The sequence below is a fragment of the Acomys russatus genome, chromosome 8 (assembly GCF_903995435.1).
Source record: "Acomys russatus chromosome 8, mAcoRus1.1, whole genome shotgun sequence".
NCBI lineage: Eukaryota > Metazoa > Chordata > Mammalia > Rodentia > Muridae > Acomys > Acomys russatus.
In genome coordinates, this window is record NC_067144.1 from 19,352,894 (window position 1) to 19,377,029 (window position 24,136).

Here is a 24,136-nt window from a genome sequence, read left to right on the forward strand (position 1 = left end):
CTGGGCATACAAATAGAACTGCCTTCTTTGAACCCAAAGCTGCTTTATTTGGTTTTACTTAATGTGGGCGACATTTTAAAACTGAACTTTACCAAAATAGTAAGGAAAGATGAAAAGGGGAACACTTATCTAAAATATAAACCTCAGATCACCATAGAGCAAGTCGCTGGTCCCTGGGACCTTGCTTTAAGCCCTAGTCTTAGAGGAACCCAACCTCTGTTCCAGTGCTTTCATCCTTGTAGATCTGACAAAGACATTTCTCAGTCAGGCTCAGGCGCTGCTTTCTGTCCGGCGTGTCATGAGAGATGGAGTTAGGTCAGAAGAATGGCTAGAATCCTGCTCAGCAGGCTAGCTTGTGCCTTGTCCTCAGCTTTCCAAGGCTCAGCCATGGAGAGCCACGTGGGTGGTAGGTTGCCAAAGCCAGCCTTCCAGTCCTTTCTGGTTTTCCCTTTGCCTTTTACTCAAATGCAGTGATTTTCCAGCATCCGCACTGAGTAAGCTCCGTGTCAGCATGGTACTAACCAAACTGAAACCTTTGCCAATTCCATTGCTCTCCTCAGACCACGCCGGCTTAGCCTCCTTGCTGTCATTCATTCTTTCGCTTCCTGATATATTTTCCTTCCGTGCCCCACAAAAGAAAGAGAGAGGGGACATCAGAGTGTTCTGCTACTGATGCACAAGATTTCCACTCTTGCTCTCTGAATAAACTGCCTCCTCACACCTCTAATTTTGCACATACAGCTACTTTTTGCCAGCATCGCCCCACACCATTACTCGCTCCCTGCTTGCCACATACTGAGAGAAAGGGGAGGGAAGTGAGGATGCTCTTAGACCCCCAAGGCACCTGCCTGGCACCTCACAAGCATTCAGTAGATGGCACCCAAGGTCTGTGCAAAACTGTACCTGGGTGTCAGTGTGTTCTTGCAGTTCAGAAGGAACATTGTGAAAAGGAAGCCCAGAGGCTTCCTTCTGCTGCCCTTGCAGGAGAAGCCAGAGCTCAGTGATTGGAAACATCTTTAAAATTGTTTAAAACATTGTCCTCATAAATTATTAGCTCTTAGCTGGGTGTGGTGGCGCATGCCTGTAATCCTAACACCCGGGAGGCAGAGGCAGGCAGATTGCTGAGTTCAAGGCCAGCTGGTCTACAAAGGACAGCCAAAGCTATACAGAGAAACCCTGTATCGAAAAACCAAACCAAACCAAACCAAAACAGCAAAATCTATTAGTTCTTTCTAGTCTACAAGAAGCCTTGTGGGTAAACTGTTTAAGTGTTTCTGGGTGCCTGAGTAACTAGTCAGGCATCTACTGGACTGGGCTGAGTTCTCACATCTGAGAAACTAGGATGTTGATACCTTAATACCAGGTTTTCTGAATTCTGTGAAACTTAAGATGCCGAATCCTAAATGAGGCTAGTGATCTGAGCAACAATGTAAATACTACATGTTTCAGCATGTCCCTGTGAGTGTGCGGGGCCTCATTTCAAGCACAGTGGGTTGCTACCATTTTTGGCCCATTTTAAAAGTCATTTCAAAAATAAGCACATTTTTCTTTTTCTATTTTTCCCCTGTGTGCATGTGGCTAGTCTCAACTATCAACTTGAGATGGTCTGGGGTCACCTGGGAGGTGGGCACCTGGGCATGCTTATAGGGCATGAACTTCTCTGAAGTTCACTGAAGTAGGTACACTGTGGTTTGTACCATTCCCTGGCTGGGATCCTGGAGTATATAAAGGAAAGTGGACTGTGTACAGAATTCATTGATTTCTTCATCTTAACTGCAGACACAGTGTATGTAACCAGTTGTTCCCTTTTCCTTACCTTCCCCATTCTGATGGGCTGTACCTTGAACTGAGACAAACTCAGCCTTTCCTTACGTTGCCTTTGTTAGTATTTTGTAACAACAGAAAAACAACTAAGACTGTATGCGTGCATGCATGGGCAGGTGCACACACGTGCATATGGAGGCCGGAGGTTGGCATCGGGCACCTTAGGGTCTCTCACTGAGTCTGGAGCTCACCAACTCAGCCAGACTGGCTGTCTAACAAGCCTCAGGGATCTGCCTGTCTTCCTCTACCTCAGCACTGAGATTTTAGGCATCCCTCACCAAACCCAGCCTTAATATGGGTGCTGGGGATTTAGTTCCCCTTGTGCCTGCCTGCATGACAAGCACCACGGACTGATGCAGTTCTCCACAGTCGTCACTAGATGGCATCCTTGCATTAATAAGACGATGCCTCTTGCTGGTCTTGTGGAAGTCTTTTCTAATCAAAATGTATAGTATGAACTACTAGCGGAAGCTGGGATGTGAACAGGGTAACCAGAGAAAGGGGATATGGATGGATGCTTTTCTGTTGCTACCTCCTGAATCAATCATTAATGATGGGCATAATGAAAAAGCGAAACTGTGTGCATTGTCTGAGGAGTCTATACCAAGCTGAGCACGGAAAGCAAATGTTCTACTTCAGAAATTCCCCCATGAGATCGTTTGTGGCAGTCTGAAGTCAAGAAAACATTCCATTTATATTAGCTTCAAAAGCCCGATCCAGGCAGCAAAAGTGGAAACCCTGTCTAGTGACCAGAATGAGACAGGTGACATGTGTTGAGCCTGTGAAACATCTTTCAGAAACAGAGTTATCTGGGGTCAGCAAGGCGGTTTGGTGAGTAAAGGCACTTGCCACCAAGCCTGGCCTGTGTCCAGTTTCTGGGACTCTCAGACTGCCACAAGGTGTCCCCTGACTTTCCACTAGTGTGCTCTGGTATGCACCTCCCCCAATCATCCCAAAAGAAAATGTGTTATTTACGCTTTTAAAATTATTTTTTGTGTGATTCCATGGCAATTGACTAGATAAATCATGAAATAAAGGGTGCACACACTTTTCATGCATGAGCAACCTCTGCGCCTTTCTTTTTGTTAGCAAAGACAGTCTGTTGTATTGCTGCGCTGACCTGACCTGAGGTGTGATGTTTAGTTTTGATGCTTTGGCCATGAGCCTCACCTTTAGCTGCTGAGCCTTGGCTTCAGCCTCGTGCAGTATGTTCTCGGCTCTGTGATGAACCTTTCTCCAACTCAGTTTTTACTGGCCAAATATTTTTGAGGAATACTCACTCCTTCTTGACTGCTACCCAGATATAATTCAGTATACTCTTTTTAACAGCTATTCTGTGTCACTGCTTACATTCTTTGTCCGTTTGGCCTGCTAAAGGGTCCTAACATTATCAGCGTGCACGTCATTTCCTTGGGATCTTCTGTGGCTTTTGTTTTAGCAAAAAATGTTTGCTGTTGGCCACGTAGGGTTGCTCTTGCTTGTCGTCTTAGCACTCAGGTGGCCAAGGTAGGAAGATTACCATCAGCCTTTGAGAAAAGGTTTCACTGTGTAGCCCTGGCTGTCCTGGAACTCACTCTGTATTCCAGGCTGGCCTCAAACTCAGATTCTTCTGCCTGTGCCTCCTGAGGGCTGGGATTAAGGGTGTGCTCTGCCATCACACCTCACACACACCCCACCCCAGCAATCACCATGAGTTTGCGGCCAACCAGGACTACATGTCTCAAACACAAAACAAAAGCTTCTATAATAGTTGATGCGTAGGTATTTCTAGCTGTGTTCTCCCTCTTGTTCTGCCTTGTCTGATACTAGGATCATGACCTGTACTTTATTTTGTTTCCATTTGCCCAATGTTCTATGTTCATTGTTTTATTTGTGCCCCTTTGAGTGGCTTTTATACTGATACAGGGCTGAGTCTTCTTTTCTGAGTCTTGATAAATAAGTTGAGCCCATTTATAGTTGCTGATATGATAAATACTGGTTTGCTTTTCTAGCTTTTGTTTTGTTTTGTTTTACTTTTTTGTTTTGTTTTTGTTTTTTGAGGCAGTATTCTTGCTCTGTTTGTTGTTTTTGTTTTCAATATCCTGTATTTATTCTTTGGCAATTTCAAACATATATCATGTACTTTGATCATATCCACTCCCGGCTCCACCAGGGCACCCCCTCATGTATCTCCCTCCCACTTCACGTCACTTCCTGCTGTTTGTTTTGTTTGTTACCCAGTTAGTTGTGCGCTGGGATGTTTAGTGATCTTGTCGGCGTGATCTCATTCAGGTCTTGTACAGGAAATAATAGTGCAGTGGGTTTGTGAGTGCAACAGTTGTGCCATGTCCAGAGATAGCATTTCACAGCACTGCTTCCCATTTCCAGCTCTTTTGTTTGTTTTTTGTTCTTCCGATACAGGGTTTCTCTGTGTAACAAACTCATGGCTGTCCTGCACTCGCTCTGTAGACCAGGCTGGCCTCAAACTCATGGAGAGCCACCTGCTTCTGCCTCCCAAGTGCTGGGATTTAAGGTGTGCCGCCTTCCCCATCTTCTAGTTCTTACATTCTTTGCATCCCTTCTTCCTTGACATTCCTGAACCTTGTCAGAGGTTGATGTTGATGGTTTTCTCAGCACTTGGACCAGTGATGCGTTAGTCCGCTGCTGCCCCCTACAGAAGCAGCTTCTCTGACTAAAGCTGAGGGCAGCACTAATCTGTGGGTGTAAACAGAAGTACTTAGAGGCAGTCTGACAGCATGAGAGGCTGAGCAACAGTAGCAGGTTCCTTCCTAGAGCCTGTGATGTTTCCAGCTGTAAGTAAGCCTTCACTGGGTTTACACTAGGCAGGCCTCCAACTCAGAAAGGGGCTGGTTACTCTGATGACCATAATAAACCCTCATGCCCTATTGCACCAGTGGACACTTCATGGCTGGCACGTTGATATTGTAGCACTCGAGTTTAACTGCTGGGTGATATCATTGGTGACTTTCTCCCCCCAGCAACCTGCACAGCTCCTTTCTACAGCTGGAAAGCTAGCCAGTTCCAGTTGGGTTGCTCTTACGTCTTGCAGCCCACAAGTGTTGTGTCTTTAGCAAAATTGTCTTACCAAATCGTGCTGAGCAGCTAAGAGCACTAGCCATAGACTGTGTTCTTTGGTAGGGGGGGGGGGCGGGTTCATCTGTTTATGTTATAATTTTTGCATCTATTCTGTTATATTTCTGTTTACTGACCTGATGTGTTTTCTTACTCATTTAAGAACTTAGATTTTTTTTTTTTTGCTTGAGTTTCCTAGTAATGATCTTTGAATTTGTGCCTCTTTTACTATCCCTAGTCCTCCGTTTTTTTTATCTTTCACTGTCTAGCTTGTCGGCTTTCAAAGCTGTGCCCTGAGCCCACCTGTTGCTTACACAGCAGTTACTCTGCGTCCCTGTTTCCCCTCACCTTCTCACATTTTCAGAATTTGCATTATTTTACTTTCTCAGAACACACACACATTTATATGTTCTTCTGCCTGGTGTGTTAGTCTTCAGTATACACCACACTAAATGCTCACACTCAGTCCTTTGGTCTGTCTTGCCCATCAGCTTCTGCGTGGTTGCAGTGTCTTGGTACTGTGTCAGAAGTTTGCAAGGACCAGGGCTTTTATCCTACGTCCCAGCTGATGAAGTTACTTGTTACCCTTTTCTGGGTGCTGGCAGAGGACAAGGCTCATGGGTCAGAGGCAGAGAACTCTATTCTTATGACAAAAGCAGCACCAGAAGCTCCATGCTCGCTTGCAGTGGTTCTTTACGTAAGTCTGTGTGAGTTGTCTGCACATGGCAAAGATGTGGAAGAATGGAGCCCCTGCTGCTGTCGGTGGGTGGAAGCCCTTTGGGGGAGTGCTCCCTCACCTCCCTTTGGGGGAGTGCTCCCTCACCTCCCTTTAGGGCAGTGCTCCCTCACCTCCCTTTAGGGGAGTGCTCCCTCACCTCCCAGGGCTGCTTCCTGAAAAGAGCCCCTAGAACGTCACCAGGGTGAGAGTGAAACTGTCTTAAATAAATAAAACAGTGAGTATGGCTGTTTGGTAAGACTGTTAGGACTCGGCAAGTGTAAGGACACTCTGATTGTTTTTGCCCATTTTTATCTCAGCTTTTGAAATTCTGTTTTAATAGCTTTTAGGTCCCAAATGTTCATTTAAGAGTGCTCGGTTCTGCTTGGAATGCTGTAAATCTCCTTTGTGGTTGTTTCAGGGTCATTTTTATGGGTTGGTGAGGGGGGCTGGAGATGTGGGCAGTTGGCAGGGTTGGGGGGCAAGCAGCTCTCCTCCTGCACAGGCTCCAGCACCTACTGCCTTCACCAGTCACTAGAGGGCACCTCTGGCTTCCTTTTGCCCACCACTTCTCAGCAGTGCAGTCCTTTTCAGATTTCAGATTGCACTCTTGCTGGCTGAAACCATCCCTGTGCCTGGTTCTGCAGTTAAGAGATGTTTTCTACAAAGGACATATTGTCTCTTTCTGAGGTGATTTACACCTGATTCTGGCCTCTCTACTGCTCTTCCCTCCTTCAGGCCATTCTTCCAAATGTTCTCGCTACAAAGATTTGCAGTAAGAGCTTGAGGTAATTGTGCTAGAATTGAAGTCTTTTGTTTTTCATTTTAGGAATGATTAGAGCTACAGCCAGGCATCGTGGCACACGCCTTTAATCCCAGCACTCAGGAGGCAGAGACAGGCAGATCTTTGTGAGTTCAAGGCCAGCCTGGTCTACAAATCTAGGATAGCCAACACAGAGAAACCCTGTCTCAAAAAAACAAAACAAAAGAATGGTTGAAGCCAGCCAGGCAAGATGGTACACACCTTTAATCCCAACACTCAGGAGGCAGAGGCAGGCAGATGTGTGTGAGTTCGAGGCCAGCCTGGTCTACAAAGTAAGTTCCAGAGATACTCTGTCTCAAAAGACCAAAAACAACAACAACAACGAAGAGAATGATACTAACAGATGAAAACAGTTACTAACCCATAACTGTTAGTTGTGCTAAGGATATGGGGTTTGTATGGTTTTGGCTTTATTTGTTATTGTTAATCTTTGTACATTTAGACTATTTATGGTATTAGTTGCATAGATGAGTTGTGGTTTGGATTGGTTGATTTTTTTTAGCCAATACTGTATTTGTTGAATATGTAGGTGGGTTTTCTTGGTCTTTTGTTTTTGTTTTGTGGTACTGGGGATGAGATCCAGAGTTTTGCACACTGTATAACTATACCTGTAGTTGTAACTTTGTACAACTGTCACCAGTCTCTGTTGATAATTCCCAGACCCAGGTTAAAAGTAATGCCATTTTGAGGCTTTTACTAGTTCACGTTTTCCTCTTGTTCTCCAGCAAACCCATAAGTACCTAGAGTTTTGCTGGTGATGGGAGCTGTGGTAGCAGTCAGTTGAAGGCACTGTCATTCCTCAGTTCAGAAGACGGATGGGGAACAGAATGTGGCAGACCTTTTGCTCAAAGAAATGCGGTGGGAACAGAAAGTGGCCATGGAGCAAGTGTCCTCTTCCACAATGCTCCTTGCAAGCCTCAATGGGTACCAGACCCTCCCACAAATAGCACTGTGGACTCACCTACGGTGTGGCCATTCGCTCTTGTAACCCCTCCAGTCTCTCCCAGCTCTCACCATGTAGCATCAGCCACCTGCTCCCATACTGAGACCTTTCTCCCTGTGTTTCTCAAATGTCAACGCTCCTCTTACGCTGGCTCCCAGTATGACCTCACTGTTCCTTCTCTGTGCATCAGTGGTTCCCATTTCATCACTTCTGGGTCACACTCTGGTTCTGCCCTTGCTCATTCTGTAGACACCAGATTCAACTAGCACGGAGCCTCCCTCATCATTGTATGCTGACCTGTTCCTTCTCCTCTCTCCTGTGGCCTACCCATTTCTACCTAGTCCCCAGTCAGAAAGCTTAGGTCAGCCTTTGCCTTTTCCACCATCTGCCCCCTGCTTTTCTCCCTGCCTTTTTCCTCCATGGATCTTTGGTTTTTGTTCTGTTCATATATTTATCCTTTTAAAAGATCCTTTTTGAGAATTGGTGAGATCTCGGGCTCAACAGTAAAAGTTCTTGCGACACAAGTCTGATGAGCTGCGCTTGGTATCAAAGCCGCATACGAGGAGTAGGAGAGATCCAGCTCCACGGAGTCAACCTCTTGGTAAATCGTGGCATGTGCAAGAATGCACATGTGAGAATGCCCACTCGCATGTGCGTGTGTGCACACACGCGTGTACACACACATGCAGTAATACAACTTTTAAGAATCCTGTTTGATCTCAGGTCTGCTTTTTAAAAATATCTCTACAGTCTTTCTTTCTAGCCTTTTTCTTTCCCAGTCTATTTTCTTTGATTCTCTTGCTCGTTCTTTTCTGTTTCTTTTTTTCTGCTCTCTTCCTCATGTGTTTGGTCCATATTCCCCACCCTCAGAGTTTTTCCACTTTTCCTTCCCAGGTACCAGTTTGATCATGACCTGTTCTTTAGAGGGCCTGATGTTCTTCAGATGGGCAGCCACACTCAAAAGCCTGGCTCAGGGAGGATGAGAATGTCAAGTATGGGATGCTTTGGTTTAGAAACTATACACTATCCCTTTTTCCTTCTGAACCCGAGAGATAGGCCAGCCTGTCTATGGAGTTCCCAGGTGACAGCTCTGAGACACTTTGAAGAAAGACCACAGTTGTTACTTTGGGACAGAGGACACTCCCCTGCCCCCCAGGAGGCCTAAAAGTTGAAAGACTCCTGAGTGGTTAGGAATGGGGTTTGAACGGCATGTCCGTCAGTGAGCAGCAGTTCATCTGAGTGTTTCCTGGCAGCTCTTCACAGCCTCTTGGAGATGTGGTTTGTCTTAGTTCTTACACAGTTGTAGGCTTGAGAAACATGACTAATATTCCAGGAGGCAGTTGAGTTGAATAATGTGTTTTGAATTCCTAAGTTGTTCTGTTAATGACAGCTGCTCAGAAAGGAGCCAAGGTTCTATAAATAATGGCAGATTAGCACCTTGAATAGACTGTCGGGAATCAAATAGACAGCTTTATTCTTATAGATTTTTGGAGGTAGACTACATTGCTTCTTTATTGACTTAGATGAAAAGAAAACGGGTATGTGAAATTTTAGGGCAAAAATAATCATTCATTTTTTAATATACATCCCTGGTGTTTTGTTTTGCTCTGTTTTGTTTTGTTTTCTGCCACACATTGAATCCAAGGCCTTCATGCATGCTGACTACGTGATCTAACATCGAGCTCTACCCTGCCTGCAGCTCTTGTTTAATTTTTGATAGCAGAATTTCAAGAATGAATTAGTTCCATTCATTATGCTTTTGAAGGGTCACGAGGGATTTGTTCTTCCTTCCATACTGATCAAAATGGTTATCACTTCCAGGGCACAAGCAGATGCTGAGGTCGTTAGTTACACAGTTGACAACTTGTCTAACTGCCCTGAGATTACAATAGGGTTCTGATGGGAGTGTCCGTAGTTGTCCTTTATTTATCATAGTTTTCTATTGAGGTATTAAAAGTTATTCCACCCACCCATCCAGCCACCGCTTAAAACGGTGCTTACGGTGTTGGGCTCAGGACTTCAGAAGCAGCTTGGCTGGGCAGCTCTAGCTCAGTGTCCTGTCATCTCAGGCAGTGTTTTGGGTCCTGGACTGGGGCAGAAGGGTGGCCAATAGCAAGAAGTCTTTCATCTACCTCCTGGCCTCTCCAGACAGGACTCCTGGAATCTCTTTCAAGACATGGTAACTGGCTTCCTCCAGACTGGGGGAGCCACCGTGGCCTCTGATGCAGGCTATAAAATCACATACTGTTGCCTCTGCCTTGTTCTCTGATAAAAGTGTGTTCCTAAGTGCACAGCATAATCAAGAGGAGAATTAAGTTGTACATCTGAAGGAGAGGAGTATCAAAGCCTTTGTGGGCACATTTTAATATCACTTTAGACTTGTTTTGACCTGTGCGTTTTGTTTTGTTTTTTGCCTTTTGCTGGAGTCCGGCTTGAGGCATCGAGTGCTTTGGTGAGTGATGGCTTCTGGTGGTGCTAATGTGAGCCATGGTATGGCCAAGTTAGCTTTTCTCTGTCTTTCTGTATGCTCTCAAGTCATGCTGGGCTGCACTTCTCACAGAGACTTTAGGGGTTTTGTCTCGAAAGGTCTTTTAGGAGTCCGTGGAGAAGCTAAGTGGAGTGATAACCTGCCACAGGGTCCACCAGTAACTGCAGTGCGTGAGAGCTTCTGGGTGTGTAGGGGGCATGTGCCAAACGGTGCTCATGGACGAGTGCTCTGCGCTCACTGCTCTCAAGATTCAGTCCCATGCTCAGAATGTTCATGTTTATTGCACTCCTTTTGAGCTCAAAGCATACTTTTAGCTCGGCTTATTTCCTTTCCTCTTACATTTTATTATTGTTAGATTTGTGTTTGATTTGCTTAGGTAGTAAAGTTTAGTGCTTATGGGTAGAAGGTTTTTCCTTAATCTGTCTATAAGGAGGGAACACCTACCACTAACAAAGAAAAAAGATATTAAAGGGCAGCCACCTTCCTGTGGCTTGGCTTTTTCGCTCTGTGCCTCTTATCTGTCTTCCGGGTCTTGGCCTGGCATTGGGTTGCCTCAGTCTTGGCTCCAGAAAGATGTTTTTAAGTGCTAGTCGTGGATACCACATGTCAGGTTTGTAAGAGGAAGTTGGTTCAGAGTTTTGGGGATATAAAACTCTTTTAAAGATGTGAACTCTTTTTTTTTATAGATGGTTCTGAAAATTGTTTGGGGAAAAAAAAAATCCAACCTCTCTCAACCCTGTTCTCTCCTGGAGGTGCTGTTGGTTTGTGTGCAGAGAGCACAGCTGAGCAGCCTCTAGTGGGAAGCCCCAGTGACTCTGATATTGTGACCCTTTGAATCCCTCAATTCCCTTCTGCCCTGGAACTCGTTTCCCAGCTGTACAAGGGCAGGGGGTTGCAGTTAGCGATGTGAGCCAGGAATCTAACCGCCAGGATTTGAACCAAATAGGGATGTGTTTGTCCTAGGTGGCAAGTCTGTCTTCTATTCAGCCATCCTCTGTGTGGCTCTGTGTTTGTGCTGTGGCCCAGTAGTTACAACAGTGGCAGTTTCTGTGTCGTATTCATGTCACAGCCATAAAGTGGTTGCACAAGCAAGGCTTTACACAGCTTCCTCAAGCTACCAGGGCTTCCAAGGAAGCTAGTATGTCAGCAGTGCCCAAACCAGTGTTCTGTTGGGGGAAGGGAGGCACAGAGGGTTAGCTGTCAGACTTGTCTTCCAGAAAGGGCTTGGGTTATTACTTGAGTTGGGCGCTCACAGGAATGTTGCATCCACTTGGTAAGTAATAGACTATAGTTCTGTTATAATATTAAATGTGGAGGACTAATCATTTGATTTGCTAAGCGTTAATTGAAGCAGAAACAGTGATCTGCCTTTAGCCATCGTACATGATTATAAATCACAGTAATGACCTTGTGTACAGTCTTATCTTCCTCCCAGCAGAGTCTTCACTAGTTAATAAATAAAGATGTTCACATACTATGTTTAATTTAGGTTTTTTTATTGTTTGTATTTAAGTTTTACTTTTTTGTTAAAATGATTGTAAATCAGTTTGTTACTGCTACTCTCATGAAAATTGTACCCATTTTAATTTAATGACTATTAAATCAAGTCCTAGCATTCTTAAAGGAATAGGCTATACTTCTAATATAAAATTAACACACGCAGGGTGCAATAGATTAATGTGCAGTACTTGCAGAAAACAAGCTAATACCAAAACTCGTGAAGAATGTGAAAATCACCCTTCAGGGTGGCCACCAAGCTAGGAGCCTGGAAGCCTAATGACCCAAGTTCAAACCCTGGAACCCATGGAAAGGTCGAAGAAGAGAACCGACTCCACAGTTGTCCTCTGCACTCCCCTCGCGTGCTATAGCACACCCCTTATAGTAATAACTGAAGAATCCTCCTTGCTCTTTCCTAAGAAATAACGCCACTGCTATCTCTCCATCTTAAGATTACAGGAAACATTTAAGATTATTTGTGAACATAGTTCAACTTGAGTAAATATATTAGCTGTGCTTTGACTCAGGAACTTAAGAAAACCTTGGCTGAATAAATAACCCTATTTCTACTCCATTTAAAAGTAAATATAAGTTAATATTCAATTTTCATTATTCATAGCTGAGAAATGTTAAAGTGGCATTTCTGCCAAGTTTGACATTAATAAAGTCTTACTGACTTTCATTTATCTTGTAACAAAAAATTACAGCTTCTGCTCTGAGCCTAGGATTCCTTGTTCTCTGAGGCCATTTATTTATTCTGGAGGAGCCACAAACGAAGGATTATCAGAACAGCGGCAGATGATTGATGGGAATATTTTTCCTCGCAGTGACCATTCCGGGCTCTGTGTGGGCGGGTCTTTTGTACCTGAGCGCTCGCTTGCCTATCGTTTTCAAGCTGCATATACATTCCCCCTCTCTAGTTAAAATTAGCCAAGGAATTGTTAGGTTCAAGTTATAATTGCTTTCTCTTCTCTTCACTTAGCAGCCTCTGCAGCACTTGACAAGCTTCACTCCTCCTGCAAGCAGGGTTTTCAGTGTGTGCCTTTTATGTGCTGTCGACAGGCTCTTTGCATGTTCTGTCGGCCTCCTACTCAGCGAACGAACGCCACCACCTGCTATGAGTGAGCGAGCGAGCGCAGCCAGGGGGAACAGCCACGCGTGAGCTCTGCTGTCAATAGCCCCCAGGAGACCCTTTCTTCTGCTCCTCTGCCTATGTGGTCAAGTTAACCCCAAATTGTTCTCAGTACATTGGTTGTGGGTTCAGGGTTCAGATAACCTGGCTTCTCGCCATTATGTGTAAGAGAAAGTGAAAATGTAGTTTTCTGTTAGACTGCCAATTTTGTACATAATTTATTGTACAAATGCACTGATACAATCTAGGAGTCTTGATTGTGTTTGTTTTTTTCTGCCGTCTAAAGAATTAAAAGGCAGGAAAATCTGAAGCACAACAGGTAGCAGCAGAGAAACCTCAGGAGCACAGCGAGTCACCAGTGACAGACAGACGGCATCCACGCAGCAGACAGACAACAGAGAAAAGACTCTCTGCAAAGGGGCGGGGGGAGGGGGATGGGGACGCACCTGCACACACTACCACTCAGCTGAAAACCCAGTCTCTTCTCAGGCGTGTGAGTTGCGGTATTTAGGCATCCAAAAAGTTTCCATTCCCTAGTTTAGGGTTGTTCAGTTGACGGAAGCTGGAATGGTTGGTTACCCCAGACGGGCTGTGTGACAGTGTCCTGAGCAGGCCTTCAACTTGTGGAGCCAGTTCACCAGCAGGAGCCTCCTGGGTAGACAAAAACTGACAAGGCCGTTTTGTTTTGTTTTGTTTTGAAGCTTCCAAGCTTTTGTCTCAAGTCAGGAGGATGAGGAAGAAGCCCGCCATCTTGGAAATTTGCCAAGTTTATTACCTAGCCCTGGCCCCTCTCTCTGTCTGTCTGCCTACCTGGGAGCCTGTCTGACTCCTAGTCTCTTGACATTATAATACGGGAATCCATTTTGATGAAAAGAAAAAAATGACTATAAAGTCTTCAATTTTAGTCAACAATTTTATTTTTGGGTTTCCTTCCATCCAGTTCTGGTCCATGTGCACATCATTGTTATAACTACACTCACTACCAAGTGCATCCCAAGGTTTTGATTTCTTCACTCTGTTCACAGCATCCTCTCCATCTTTATAGTGATGCTTAAGTGAGTTTAATTTTTTTCAACAGATAACTCATTCACATGGCACAGGTTTTAAGAGGACATGCCGGGAACCGTCTCTCCACCCTCCCAGCAGTGCCCCCCTTTCCTTGTGACATAACAAATGGAGTAGATCAATCAGAGAACTCAGGGCTGTTTATATAATGCTACTTATGTAGGAGCTCAACTGTCAATTTTGTTTGACCCTGACAGTTTTACTTTAAGAAGAAAAAAAAAGGTGTGGTCTTGCTGGTGAAAGTGTGTGAGCCATCCAAATATCAAAGCTGTAATTAGCAGTGTGGTGTAAACACCTTGTGTTCTACACACCATGAAAGCAGGTGAGAACTCGGCTGAGGTGCCGACTTGGGTGAGCCACCATGACTTATAACTGGCTTACTGTGTGCTCCTAGTATTTCTATGGCTTCGCTTTTTCAAAATGGCATCCTGTCGTGTTCAGAAAAGTTGGAGGCACGTGTTTCCTGTCTGTCTTTTGCTCTTATTCAGAGGTTAGGCAGTGGTAGCACAGACCCCAAGAGTAAACGGAGAAAAGCTGCTGTTTGATGGAGTCTAAGAGGAAGCCCTGTGGTGAGGCCTGTTTATTGAGGGTCTTTTACACCCAAGGCACTCAGGCACATGGAAGAGCACACTGACAGCTGCCGTCTGAAGCAGGGAGTGGCTTTGAAATGTCCGGCAGCCAGCGCAGCAGTCAGCAGTTCAGTATATGAGAACATGGCTCAGAGTGCCAACCCCTGGCTCCTTGTCACTCACAGGCTGTACTGTTTATCTTGGTTGGTCAAAGATTTGCTCAGGGCCGGTGCGCCCGCTCCAAACCAGTGTGCTGGCCTCGGTGTCCACATAGGTGTTGCTTTCTCTTTGGTTGCAGGAAACTTCCCTTCCCCTGTTTTCCCTCAGCCAGGCCGCGCCCCTTGCCCTCATATGTTGGCCCTGTGTTCTAGACCTTCTTCAGCTTTCTTCCCGTTTCCCTAAGAGAAGAGGGGTCTACTTCTACTCCAAGAGGCTTGAGAGTAGAGACATGACAGCCAGACAACAGTGCGGAAAGGGCCATTTTTAAAGTCCCTTTTAATATTACTGTGGAAATGGATCTCCCCTAAAAATCCCAGAGGAAACCAGTATTCCAAAATGCACCATGCATTCTGTAGCTGTGCTCCCTAAGGTAGCCTTTTCCATATTTAACCTTCAACCTTGCCCTACTCATATGTGGCCAGTCTACCAGCCCCTGTCACTCAGCCTACCTGAGGGCTGCTCTAGGCAGGGCGATTTCCAGGACTTCCCTGCTCTGTAGGATTTAGAGACTCAGCAAATCCTCATTCCTATAGAAATGGGCAACTGATTACCAGGCTCCTTTATATAGTTTACGTGTGTGGGTGTGGGCGCGCGCGCGCGCACACACACACACACACACACACACACACACACACACACACACACACACACACACGCACCTCTACCCTAAACTCAGGCCTGCTCCAGCTCACCAGCTACTAATCCTCCTTATAACCCACCGCTCTCACCATCCTCCTATCCTCTCTCTTGGTCATTACTATTCCTGTTTCCCTAGCACTGGCCACATCCAGTCTGTTTCTCGTTCTCTCTGCTCTGGATGTTCTCTCTCTCTCTCTCTATTTATAATAAAACCCTTTTCCCTAATGGAGCAACCATTGTGGCACTTTCTTTTCTCTGTTCCCTTGATTGAATAGTTTTTATGTTAGCTTGACACAGCTGGTGTCAGGAGCCTCAACTGAAAGAGAACCCCTGCCAGATTGGCCTGTGGGTAAGCCTCGGCATTTCTGGGTCAGTGATTGATGTAGGAGGGCCTAGCACACTGTGGGCAGTGCCATAGCTGGGCTAGTGGTCCTGGGTGCTATAAAAAAGGCAGGCTGAGCAAGCTAGTGAGCCGCACTCCTGCATGGCCTCTGCATTAGCTCCTGCCTCCGTGTTCCTGTTCAACTCTTCTGGATGATGGATACAAGAGATGAGATAAATCCTCTTCTCCTCAACTTGCTTTTGGTCAGCACCAGAAATTGTAAGACTTTGCTGGCCTTTTTCTTTGTTTTTGAGACAGAGCCTTAACATGTTAGCCTAGGCTGCTGCCACCTAACAATCCTCTCGCCTTAGCCTCCCAGCACATGTGCCGCCATGCCTCGCTCCTGCTGACACAGTTAGTTTCTGGCTTTGTTGTTGCTATGCTGTGCTGGGGGTTGAGCATAGAGCTTTAAGGAGTCCATCCCCTGGCCCGCTTCTGGCATTTCATCTGGTCTAGAGGAGCAGGCATTTTGAGGGTGAATTTAGATTAGGGCAGAGCAGCTGTTCGCTAGGTGGCCCATTGAGATAAGTTGCAGTGGCATCAAGAGTTGGAGTGAAAAACATGAAGCCTGGGGGAAATGGGAGAGTAATTAGGCCCCTGGCGATGGATGCACAGGTACCTAAAAGCAAGGCCAGGGGTGTCTTGTCATCTGTCCCAAACTAGGAAACATTCATTTTTTATTTGTGAATAAGATTTAAATTCACTGCCAAAGGCATGCATTCTTGGATATTGCTGATGGGGAATATAGATTGATAGCAAACTGTTTGGAATGTTTGCCAATGTTTCTGAGAGTCTTGAGCATCCATACCACTTGCCTTAGAGCAGCTACTCCTGAGAAACTGCCCCAGGAAAAGAATCTCCGAACAAACCCATGCTCAAAAATTATAACTTATTTTTTATAGCAAGGAATTTGAGGTGATTTAAACGTCCAATAAAAGGAATAAATATATTCACACAAAGGAATAGTAGCACTCAAGATATTTTGAAGGATATAAGAGAAATATATAAGGGAAGAAAACATAGTACAAAGAGTGCAAGCATTGGAATTCATATGTATTTTTAAATATGCTTCGAGGGCTGTCAGGATGGCTCACCCTGCTGGTGAAATGCATGTTGTGCAAGCCCGATAGCCTGAGTTCAATCCCTGGAATTCACATAATGCGTGGAAGGAGAGAATTGACTCCACAAAGTTGTCTTCTAACCTTCACGTAAATGTAGTGACACACACATCATATCATACCATACATAGACAATGATAATACATAAATTATTTAAATAAAGATAAAGGAAAAGAATAACTCATTGTTTTTGGATTCCAAATTTTGATTCTAATATTTTTACTTAGCATTTTAAAAAGCAAAGCAAATATAAATACTCTTACTGCCTAGGAAAGGGTACTTTATGGTAAGAAGGGTAATTAAGAATCCCTTGTTGAGGGTAGGCTGGAGAAATGGCTCAGCGGTTAAGAGCACTGGCTGCTTCCAGAGGACCTGGGTTCAAATCCCAGTACCCGCATGGCAACTCACAACTGTCTGTAACTCCAGTTCCAGGGGATCCAACACCTTCACACATACAGACAAAATATCCCTGCATTATAAAATAATTAAATCTTTTTTAAAAATCCCTTGTTGGACCAGGCATGATAGCACACACCTTTAATTTCAGTAGGCATATCTCTGTGCATTTGGGTCAGTCTTATTTATATATCGAGTTCCAGGACAACCAGGGTTACATGGAATGGCCCTGTCTCCAAAAACAAACAACAAATGAAACAAAACAAAAACAATCCTGTTGGAGACTGGAGAGAGGACTTAGCAGTTTAAAAACACATGTCCTTGCAGAGGGCCCAGGTTCAGTTCCCAGCACTCATGTGGTAGCTCACAGCCCCCCATATCTCCAGTTCCAGGGGATCCACCACACCTTCTTACTACCTCAGACTCCAGGCACACATGTGGCACACATACAACATACAGACAGACAAAACATTTGTACACATAAAATACAAAACTTTAAAAAAGAAAAGGAAAGAAAATAATTCCTTGTGGATGTGGGATGTGCCTCAGTGGTCAAATGCCTGCCTAGCATGCTCGAGGGCCCAGTCCTGACACTGCACTGAGTGGGGAGGGAGACTCCAGTGCTCAGCTTACTTCAGGTTTTTTTCCACACCCTTTCCTTAAAGTCACACTTCTAAGCTTTCTGATTTTGGCAAAAGAGGAGGGTCTCTGCGATCCTTGTTTGGTTATTAGCAAGCTGGGCCACCATTACAGATGAATAAATAGATATTTGGATTCTTACGGTACCTTGCAAGGTTTGATTAATATAAGTTGATTTCCCAGAGCTCAGTTCTTGCTAGTGAGGGAGATCAAACCAGATTTGAGCTTCTAACTCTATAAAGTCCAGACTCTGTAACTTACCAAGACACAGCAGCATCCTGGAACATCGCTAGAAACACCAGCAACATAGCAGTGCAGCCCGCTGGCTAGTGGCCGAGGAAGACAGGCATAATGAAAGGCTCAAAGCCATAGTTTTTGGAATAAGATGGTTCTTGAGTAAGACAGAAGGAAGAGGAGCTGGAAGAAGCCACGGCAGCTAGGAACTTTGGTCTTTCCTTAAGCAACAAGCACTTGCTGCGCATAAAAATCTATTTCCCCAGTTCTTTTGTAAAACTTACTTGAAGTGTTGCCTGGCTAAGTATATTGACTAAATGTTTGGTCCTCTAATCAGCTGCTGTTCCTCCTCCTCCCCCTCCTCCTCCTCCTCCTCCTCCTCCTCTTCTTCTTCTTCTTTTTCTTTCTTTCTCTCTCTCTCTCTCTCTCATGTTAGCCTTGGCTGTCCTGAACTCACTTTGTAGACCAGACTGGCCTCAAAAATCACAGCGATCTGCCTGCCTCTGCCTCTCGAGTGCTGGGATTAAGGGCGTGTGCCACCACGCCCGGCTCTAATGAGCTTCTTTAGCTGTGTTGTATAATCATGTATCCAGGCTTTGCACTTTGCTTATTTATTTTTAATAACATCTGTGTATGCAGCTATGATCCACCCATTAGAGTATATGAGAGCTGTGCACAGAGCCTCTGCTGTCCTATAAATGTGTGCAGCAGCCTTGGCCGTTGACCTCTGACAGCTCAGCAGTGTTTTAAAGGTTTGTCACTATTGTGGGATTTATCAGTAATTCATTTCATTTTACCTTTAGTTTTATTTTTTATTTCTTCTTTGAGGATTTCAATCATGTATATCTTTATTTTTAATTTTTATTTATTTTATGTGGGTGGATGCTTTGTTTACCTGTATGTCTGTGTATCACTTGCATGTCTGGTGCCCACAGAAACCAGCAGAGGGCCTCAGGGCTCCTGGAACCTGAGTTACAGGCAGTTGAGCCAGTGTCTGTTCTAGGAATGGAACATAAGTACTCTGGAGGAGCAGCCAGTGGGCCTAACTCCTGAGCCACCTCCCCAGACCTGTGTTTTTATAATTTTTGTTTTTAAGAGTATATCCCATTTTGCTTACTATTCATCTGTTGATGGCCATTTACTGTTCCTATGTGGCATGCACATATGCCAGCCTAAGAGTGATATAACTCTGTGTTTAATACTTTGGGGCAGGACAGCTGTTTCAGGTGCCTGTACCGCCTCACATCCTAACAGGTATGCTGTACTAGCTGGTATGAAGTATCTCATTTGGTTCTGTCTTTCCATGTGCCTTTTTAAAAAAATTTTTGGTTGTTTTTCATTATGGAATTATAAATGTTTTTATATGTGAGATAAAACCACAGAGACTTTCCTGTCTGTGGTGTGTTAGCTTTCCATCACTGTGATAAACTCTAAAGATAAGCATTCTTTTGAAGGATTTCTTTTGGCTCACAGTCTCCTCCCATGTCAGTTGGCTGTGTTACTGCGGGGCTGTGAAGCCGCCTCTTGGCAGAGGTAGCACGGAGCAGAGGAAGCTGTTTCTCTGATGGTGGCAGAATGCCCCTCTCAGGCCACGCCCCCCAGTGGCCTTGCCCTTCAGGTGGGCCTCCTTCCTGAAGTCTGTCACCTCTCAGTTATGAACCTGTCAGTGGTTTAGCCCACTGAGGTGAGAGCATGTTAGCAGGATGTGGCATCATGGTCCAGCGGCTTCCCCAAGCCTTCATCTCTGCACATTGTTGCATTGGGCACCAACCTTATATCCAAACCAGAGTATGGTGCTGTCTTCACTTCCTTTTTAGTCTCCTTTGAAGCACAAAAGCTTTTGGGTTTTATGAAGCCAAATGTAATTTTTCTTGATGTCATAACTCATAAACTCTTGCCCAATTCAAACCTTCAAGATTTATGCTTGTTTTCTACTGAGCTTTAGAGTTTCAGCCCTGGAGATTTAATACTCCCTCCTTCTCCCTCTCCCCCTACCCCACCCCTACCCCGTGTGTGTGTGTGTGTGTGTGTGTGTGTGTGTGTGTCCATGTACACATGCGCATGCACAGCTAAGACTCAAATCCAGGCCTTCCTAATGCACTGACACTGAGCTGCATCACAGCCTCGAGTTAATTTTTTTCTGTAGTTTTTAAAAATATGTATGTGTGTGTGTCAGAGTGCTTGTGCCACATGTGTGAGGGAACCCAAGGAGGCCAGAAGAGAGTGTCAGGATCCCTAGAGCTGAACTTACTGGGTACCCCACCCACCTGTGAGAATCAAACTGGGAAAGCAGGAGACATTCCTAGCCATTATGTCCTGAGTCAGGTTTTATATAGAAGTCCTCCACCACCACCAGTGAGAACCCATTGCCCCAGCAGTTGAAAATAAAATCACTTTTGTATTGAATTGTCTCATATTCTTAAGGCAAATCATATGACTATAAAGTGAAGGCTCTTGTCTGGACTCAATATCTATTCCGTTTACCTGTCTATCTCTGCATTTATATTTTCTTCCATTCATTATACAAAGCTTGCCTGGGCACCTCTGTCTACATGCCAAACATTGTGTTTGACTTTCCCATGCTGCTTGCTCTGGGGAACCAAACTATCCCTCTTCAAAGCCTATGTTTTTTTATTTTTGTTTTTAATACATTTTTAACATGATATGGCATCTCTTAAAGAATTGTAAAGTGGATTCCTGTTGTAGCCAAGCCTGTGATGACAACTGTAGCTCCGTCTGACTCGTGCCTGTTCTTTGGCAAGTTGTAATTTGTCCTGCTATACAAATGTTCAAAAGACTAATTTAGGGAGCTGGAAGAATAGAGAAGGTGCAGGATAGTCCAGTGACTCTGCTGAAGAATGGAGAAGGTGCAGGGTAGCCCAGTGACTCTGCTGAAGAATGGAGAAGGTGCAGGATAGCCCAGTGACTCTGCTGAAGAATGGAGAAGGTGCAGGATAGCCCAGTGACTCTGCTGAAGGATGGAGAAGGTGCTGGATAGCCCAGTGACTCTGCTGAAGAATGGAGAAGGTGCAGGATAGCACAGTGACTATACTGAAGAATGGAGAAGGTGCAGGATAGCCCAGTGACTATACTGAAGAATGGAGAAGGTGCAGGATAGCCCAGTGACTCTGCTGAAGAATGGAGAAGGTGCAGGATAGCCCAGTGACTCTGCTGAAGAATGGAGAAAGGTGCAGGATAGCCCAGTGACTCTGCTGAAGAATGGAGAAGGTGCAGGATAGCCCAGTGACTATGCTGAAGAATGGAGAAGGTGCCTGATAGCCCAGTGACTATGCTGAAGAATGGAGAGGGTGCAAGATAGCCCAGTGACTCTGCTGAAGAATGGAGAAAGGTGCAGGATAGCCCAGTGACTCTGCTGAAGAATGGAGAAGGTGCAGGATAGCCCAGTGACTCTGCTGAAGAATGGAGAAGGTGCCTGATAGCCCAATGACTATGCTGAAGAATGGAGAGGGTGCAAGATAGCCCAGTGACTCTGCTGAAGAATGGAGAAGGTGCAGGATAGCCCAGTGACTATGCTGAAGAATGGAGAGGGTGCAGGATAGACCAGTGACTCTGCTGAAGAATAGAGATGGTATAGGATAGCCCAGTGACTATGCTGAAGAATAGAGATGGTGTAGGATATCCCAGTGACTGTTGAAGAATAGAGATGGTATAGGATAGCCCAGTGATTGTGTTGAAGAATAGAGATGGTGTAGGATAGCCCAGTGACTATGCTGAAGAATAGAGATGGTGTAGGATAGCCCAGTGACTATGCTGAAGAATAGAGATGGTGTAGGATAGCCCAGTGACTGTGTTGAAGAATAGAGATGGTGTAGGATAGCCCAGTGACTGTGTTGAAGATGAGGTTGGCTTTAAAGCAGATAGATACTAACTGGAGGAAGGCTCCAGGCAGGTACAGAATTTCCCATGTTCAACCTCAGGGTCTAGCAAATAAGAATAGACCTTGGCAGTAGTGAGGTCAGAAGAACTAGTAGGGCTACTGGCTTCCAAATCTTATTTTAGAAGCAGTTCCATGCTAGTTTAAAGTCATAAAGAGAAAAGAGTATTTCTAGGTTGTGGTTTATTTAGGGGTTTAAAAAGAGGTAAGAATGACAGTGGTGGCTTGTGTCTAGGCAGGAGTTATGGTTATTGCATTTAAAGCCAAAGAAGTGTAAGCGTAGCAGAAGTTGGCGATTTAAAATAAAGAGATTCTAGTATTATAAACTGAGTGCACTGGAGGATAATTAGACTTATGCTTGCAGTGAACAAGGTGAGAAAAAATGTTTTAAAGATAATAAACTTTGATTTTGCTAGGCTTGTTGGCAAAATCTCCAGGTTTGATATCGAGGAACTTTCGACAATGTAAAAACACTAACAGGACTGATTTCCTGCTCATAGTTGCTTAGCGTCATGAAAGCCATATTAGAAAATGAACCATCAAGTGTCTCCCAGGTTAATGATTGGGTAGTGGTTTTGTTTTGTCTGTAAGTATCAAAACTCCTGAGGACTTAAGGAAGGCAGCCGGCTTCCTCAGTTGTCATGAACAGTGTTACTGCTTCGAGGCAGGAAACACATTCTTAGCGGTGACTATTGCCAGACTCAAGCTCTAGCAGCCTAGGTAAGTCTCAGGCTGACTGTAGACATTTGAATTTGAAAGTTTTGCAAAACATATTATGTGATTTAAAAACTAGTACAGTACATTTATTTACACATCCTAAATTTCTTTCAGGAATTGTGCCATCTTCTGTTGTCCTGACTTCTTTCCAGGTGATGTCAAGAGTTTTTCTAATATGGGCAGTAACACACAGTGTCAAAGAGGTAAGTAAATGGGTGTCAGCAGGAGCAGTCCCCAGCCAGCTCTCCTGCGCGTGTTTGGCAGGGCTGGCCACAGAGCTCCAGGCACTTCAGGGTAGCCGGGGTAGAGCTCTTGGGTACTGCTGCAGTTGGGTCAGAGCTGAGTCGGAGTTGAAGCCCTGCAGTCCCGGCTCCCGTGGAGGCCTGGCATGCATGTCATCAGCAACTCAATTGTGCCTGTCTGTAGCCAGCATGCTGGAGAGAATGGGCAACACTGACTCTCTTCTGTTTTTCATGAGACCAGGAGAAGCAAGCTTGTTTCTAGCCCACCTGTCAGGGCTAATGCCATTGCCTGCCATATGTGCCGACTATGGATGGCTCATACAGAGCCTGGGGTCCAGGAACACTCACCACCAGGACCAGGGGGAGGAAATCGTTCTTCCTTCAGGTGTGAGTCCATGGCCGAGCATCGGTTTGGATTCACATTGTTTTCAGAGGACGCTGCTGTTCCGGTGTGAGCTGTTTCTCATGTTGCCTGGAGGGAGAGTTTTGACAAGTGTTAAGGTTCGTCATTAGCTCTCAGGCTCTACAACCTGTTAGCATCACCATGGGCTCCTTGGGGCACTAGAGATTAATCTTGAGTATTCCTGTCCTTTATTCTGAAATAAATCCCACTAAACTTAGTGTTTATCAGGATTTAGTCTGTAGTTCAACTAGTGAGGCTTTTAAAAGCCATTTCTTTAAAAAATTGGCCCATGAGATTCGTGTAAAACTGCACATAGCTAATGAATTCTTAGCCAAGGCTTAAACAATTTAGATTAATAACCTTATCTTTTGTTATATTCTCATGGAATTAGCAGATCCATGTATTTTACTTTTTAATCAACCTGTCTCTCATTCTTTGAAGATTTCTAAACTTACTATGCAGGAAGAATACAAAATAATTGTGTATCTGCTTTCAGTACCCACATTTTTAAAAGTTGAAACGGGGAAATAATTTTTAGTATAGCAGACCTTTGTTCACAATCTTAGTTCTTAACAGTTAGAAAAGTTGTTATTTACAACACTAATACTCTGGATTCAGTGATGAGACGCAGGCAGCATGTGGCGCCCGAATATTGCCTGGTAGGGGCTGTTAAGTCTCTTTGCCAGTACAGTCAGATACTGATTCTTTGAGGTGCTGTCACCTCAGCTGCTTGAGTGGCCACTCTTCTGCTTATCAACGTGGCTGCCAACCAGGTGGGCAAGCACCCAAAAATGTTTGCAGTTCAAACGAAACAATTCTGTTAGTCCCAGATTTCCTGGACAGACCGTTAAAGCAGATTGTCTGGGACACTATTAAGTGTCTCTGAGGATTACAGGTGCTAGACTTGGCCATCATCTCCAGTAACCACACTCCTGCCAGATGTGTAGACTTGACATGTAGCAGGTGGTTTCAAATATAATCTCTCATTTGAGTGTTATTGTATATACTCATTATAAATGCATATTCACAATTATTTCTCTGCAGCCAAAGTGATCCTGCAAATCTCAACATGCCGTTTTCAGAAGAACCTAGTGTAGTAAATTTCACCATCTTTTTGTCACCTC

General features: G+C 44.7%; 1 protein-coding gene across 2 annotated transcripts in view; it reads left to right on the top strand.

Moving 5' to 3' along the window:
* Positions 1-24,136, top strand: part of Hacd2 (3-hydroxyacyl-CoA dehydratase 2) — an 86,305-nt gene that overhangs the window by 31,892 nt on the left and 30,277 nt on the right. For both annotated transcript variants that reach the window (XM_051149859.1, XM_051149860.1), the window contains exon 4: positions 22,482-22,570. In XM_051149859.1, coding sequence (XP_051005816.1) covers positions 22,482-22,570 — 89 coding nt within the window. The remainder of the gene's footprint in view (positions 1-22,481; positions 22,571-24,136) is intronic.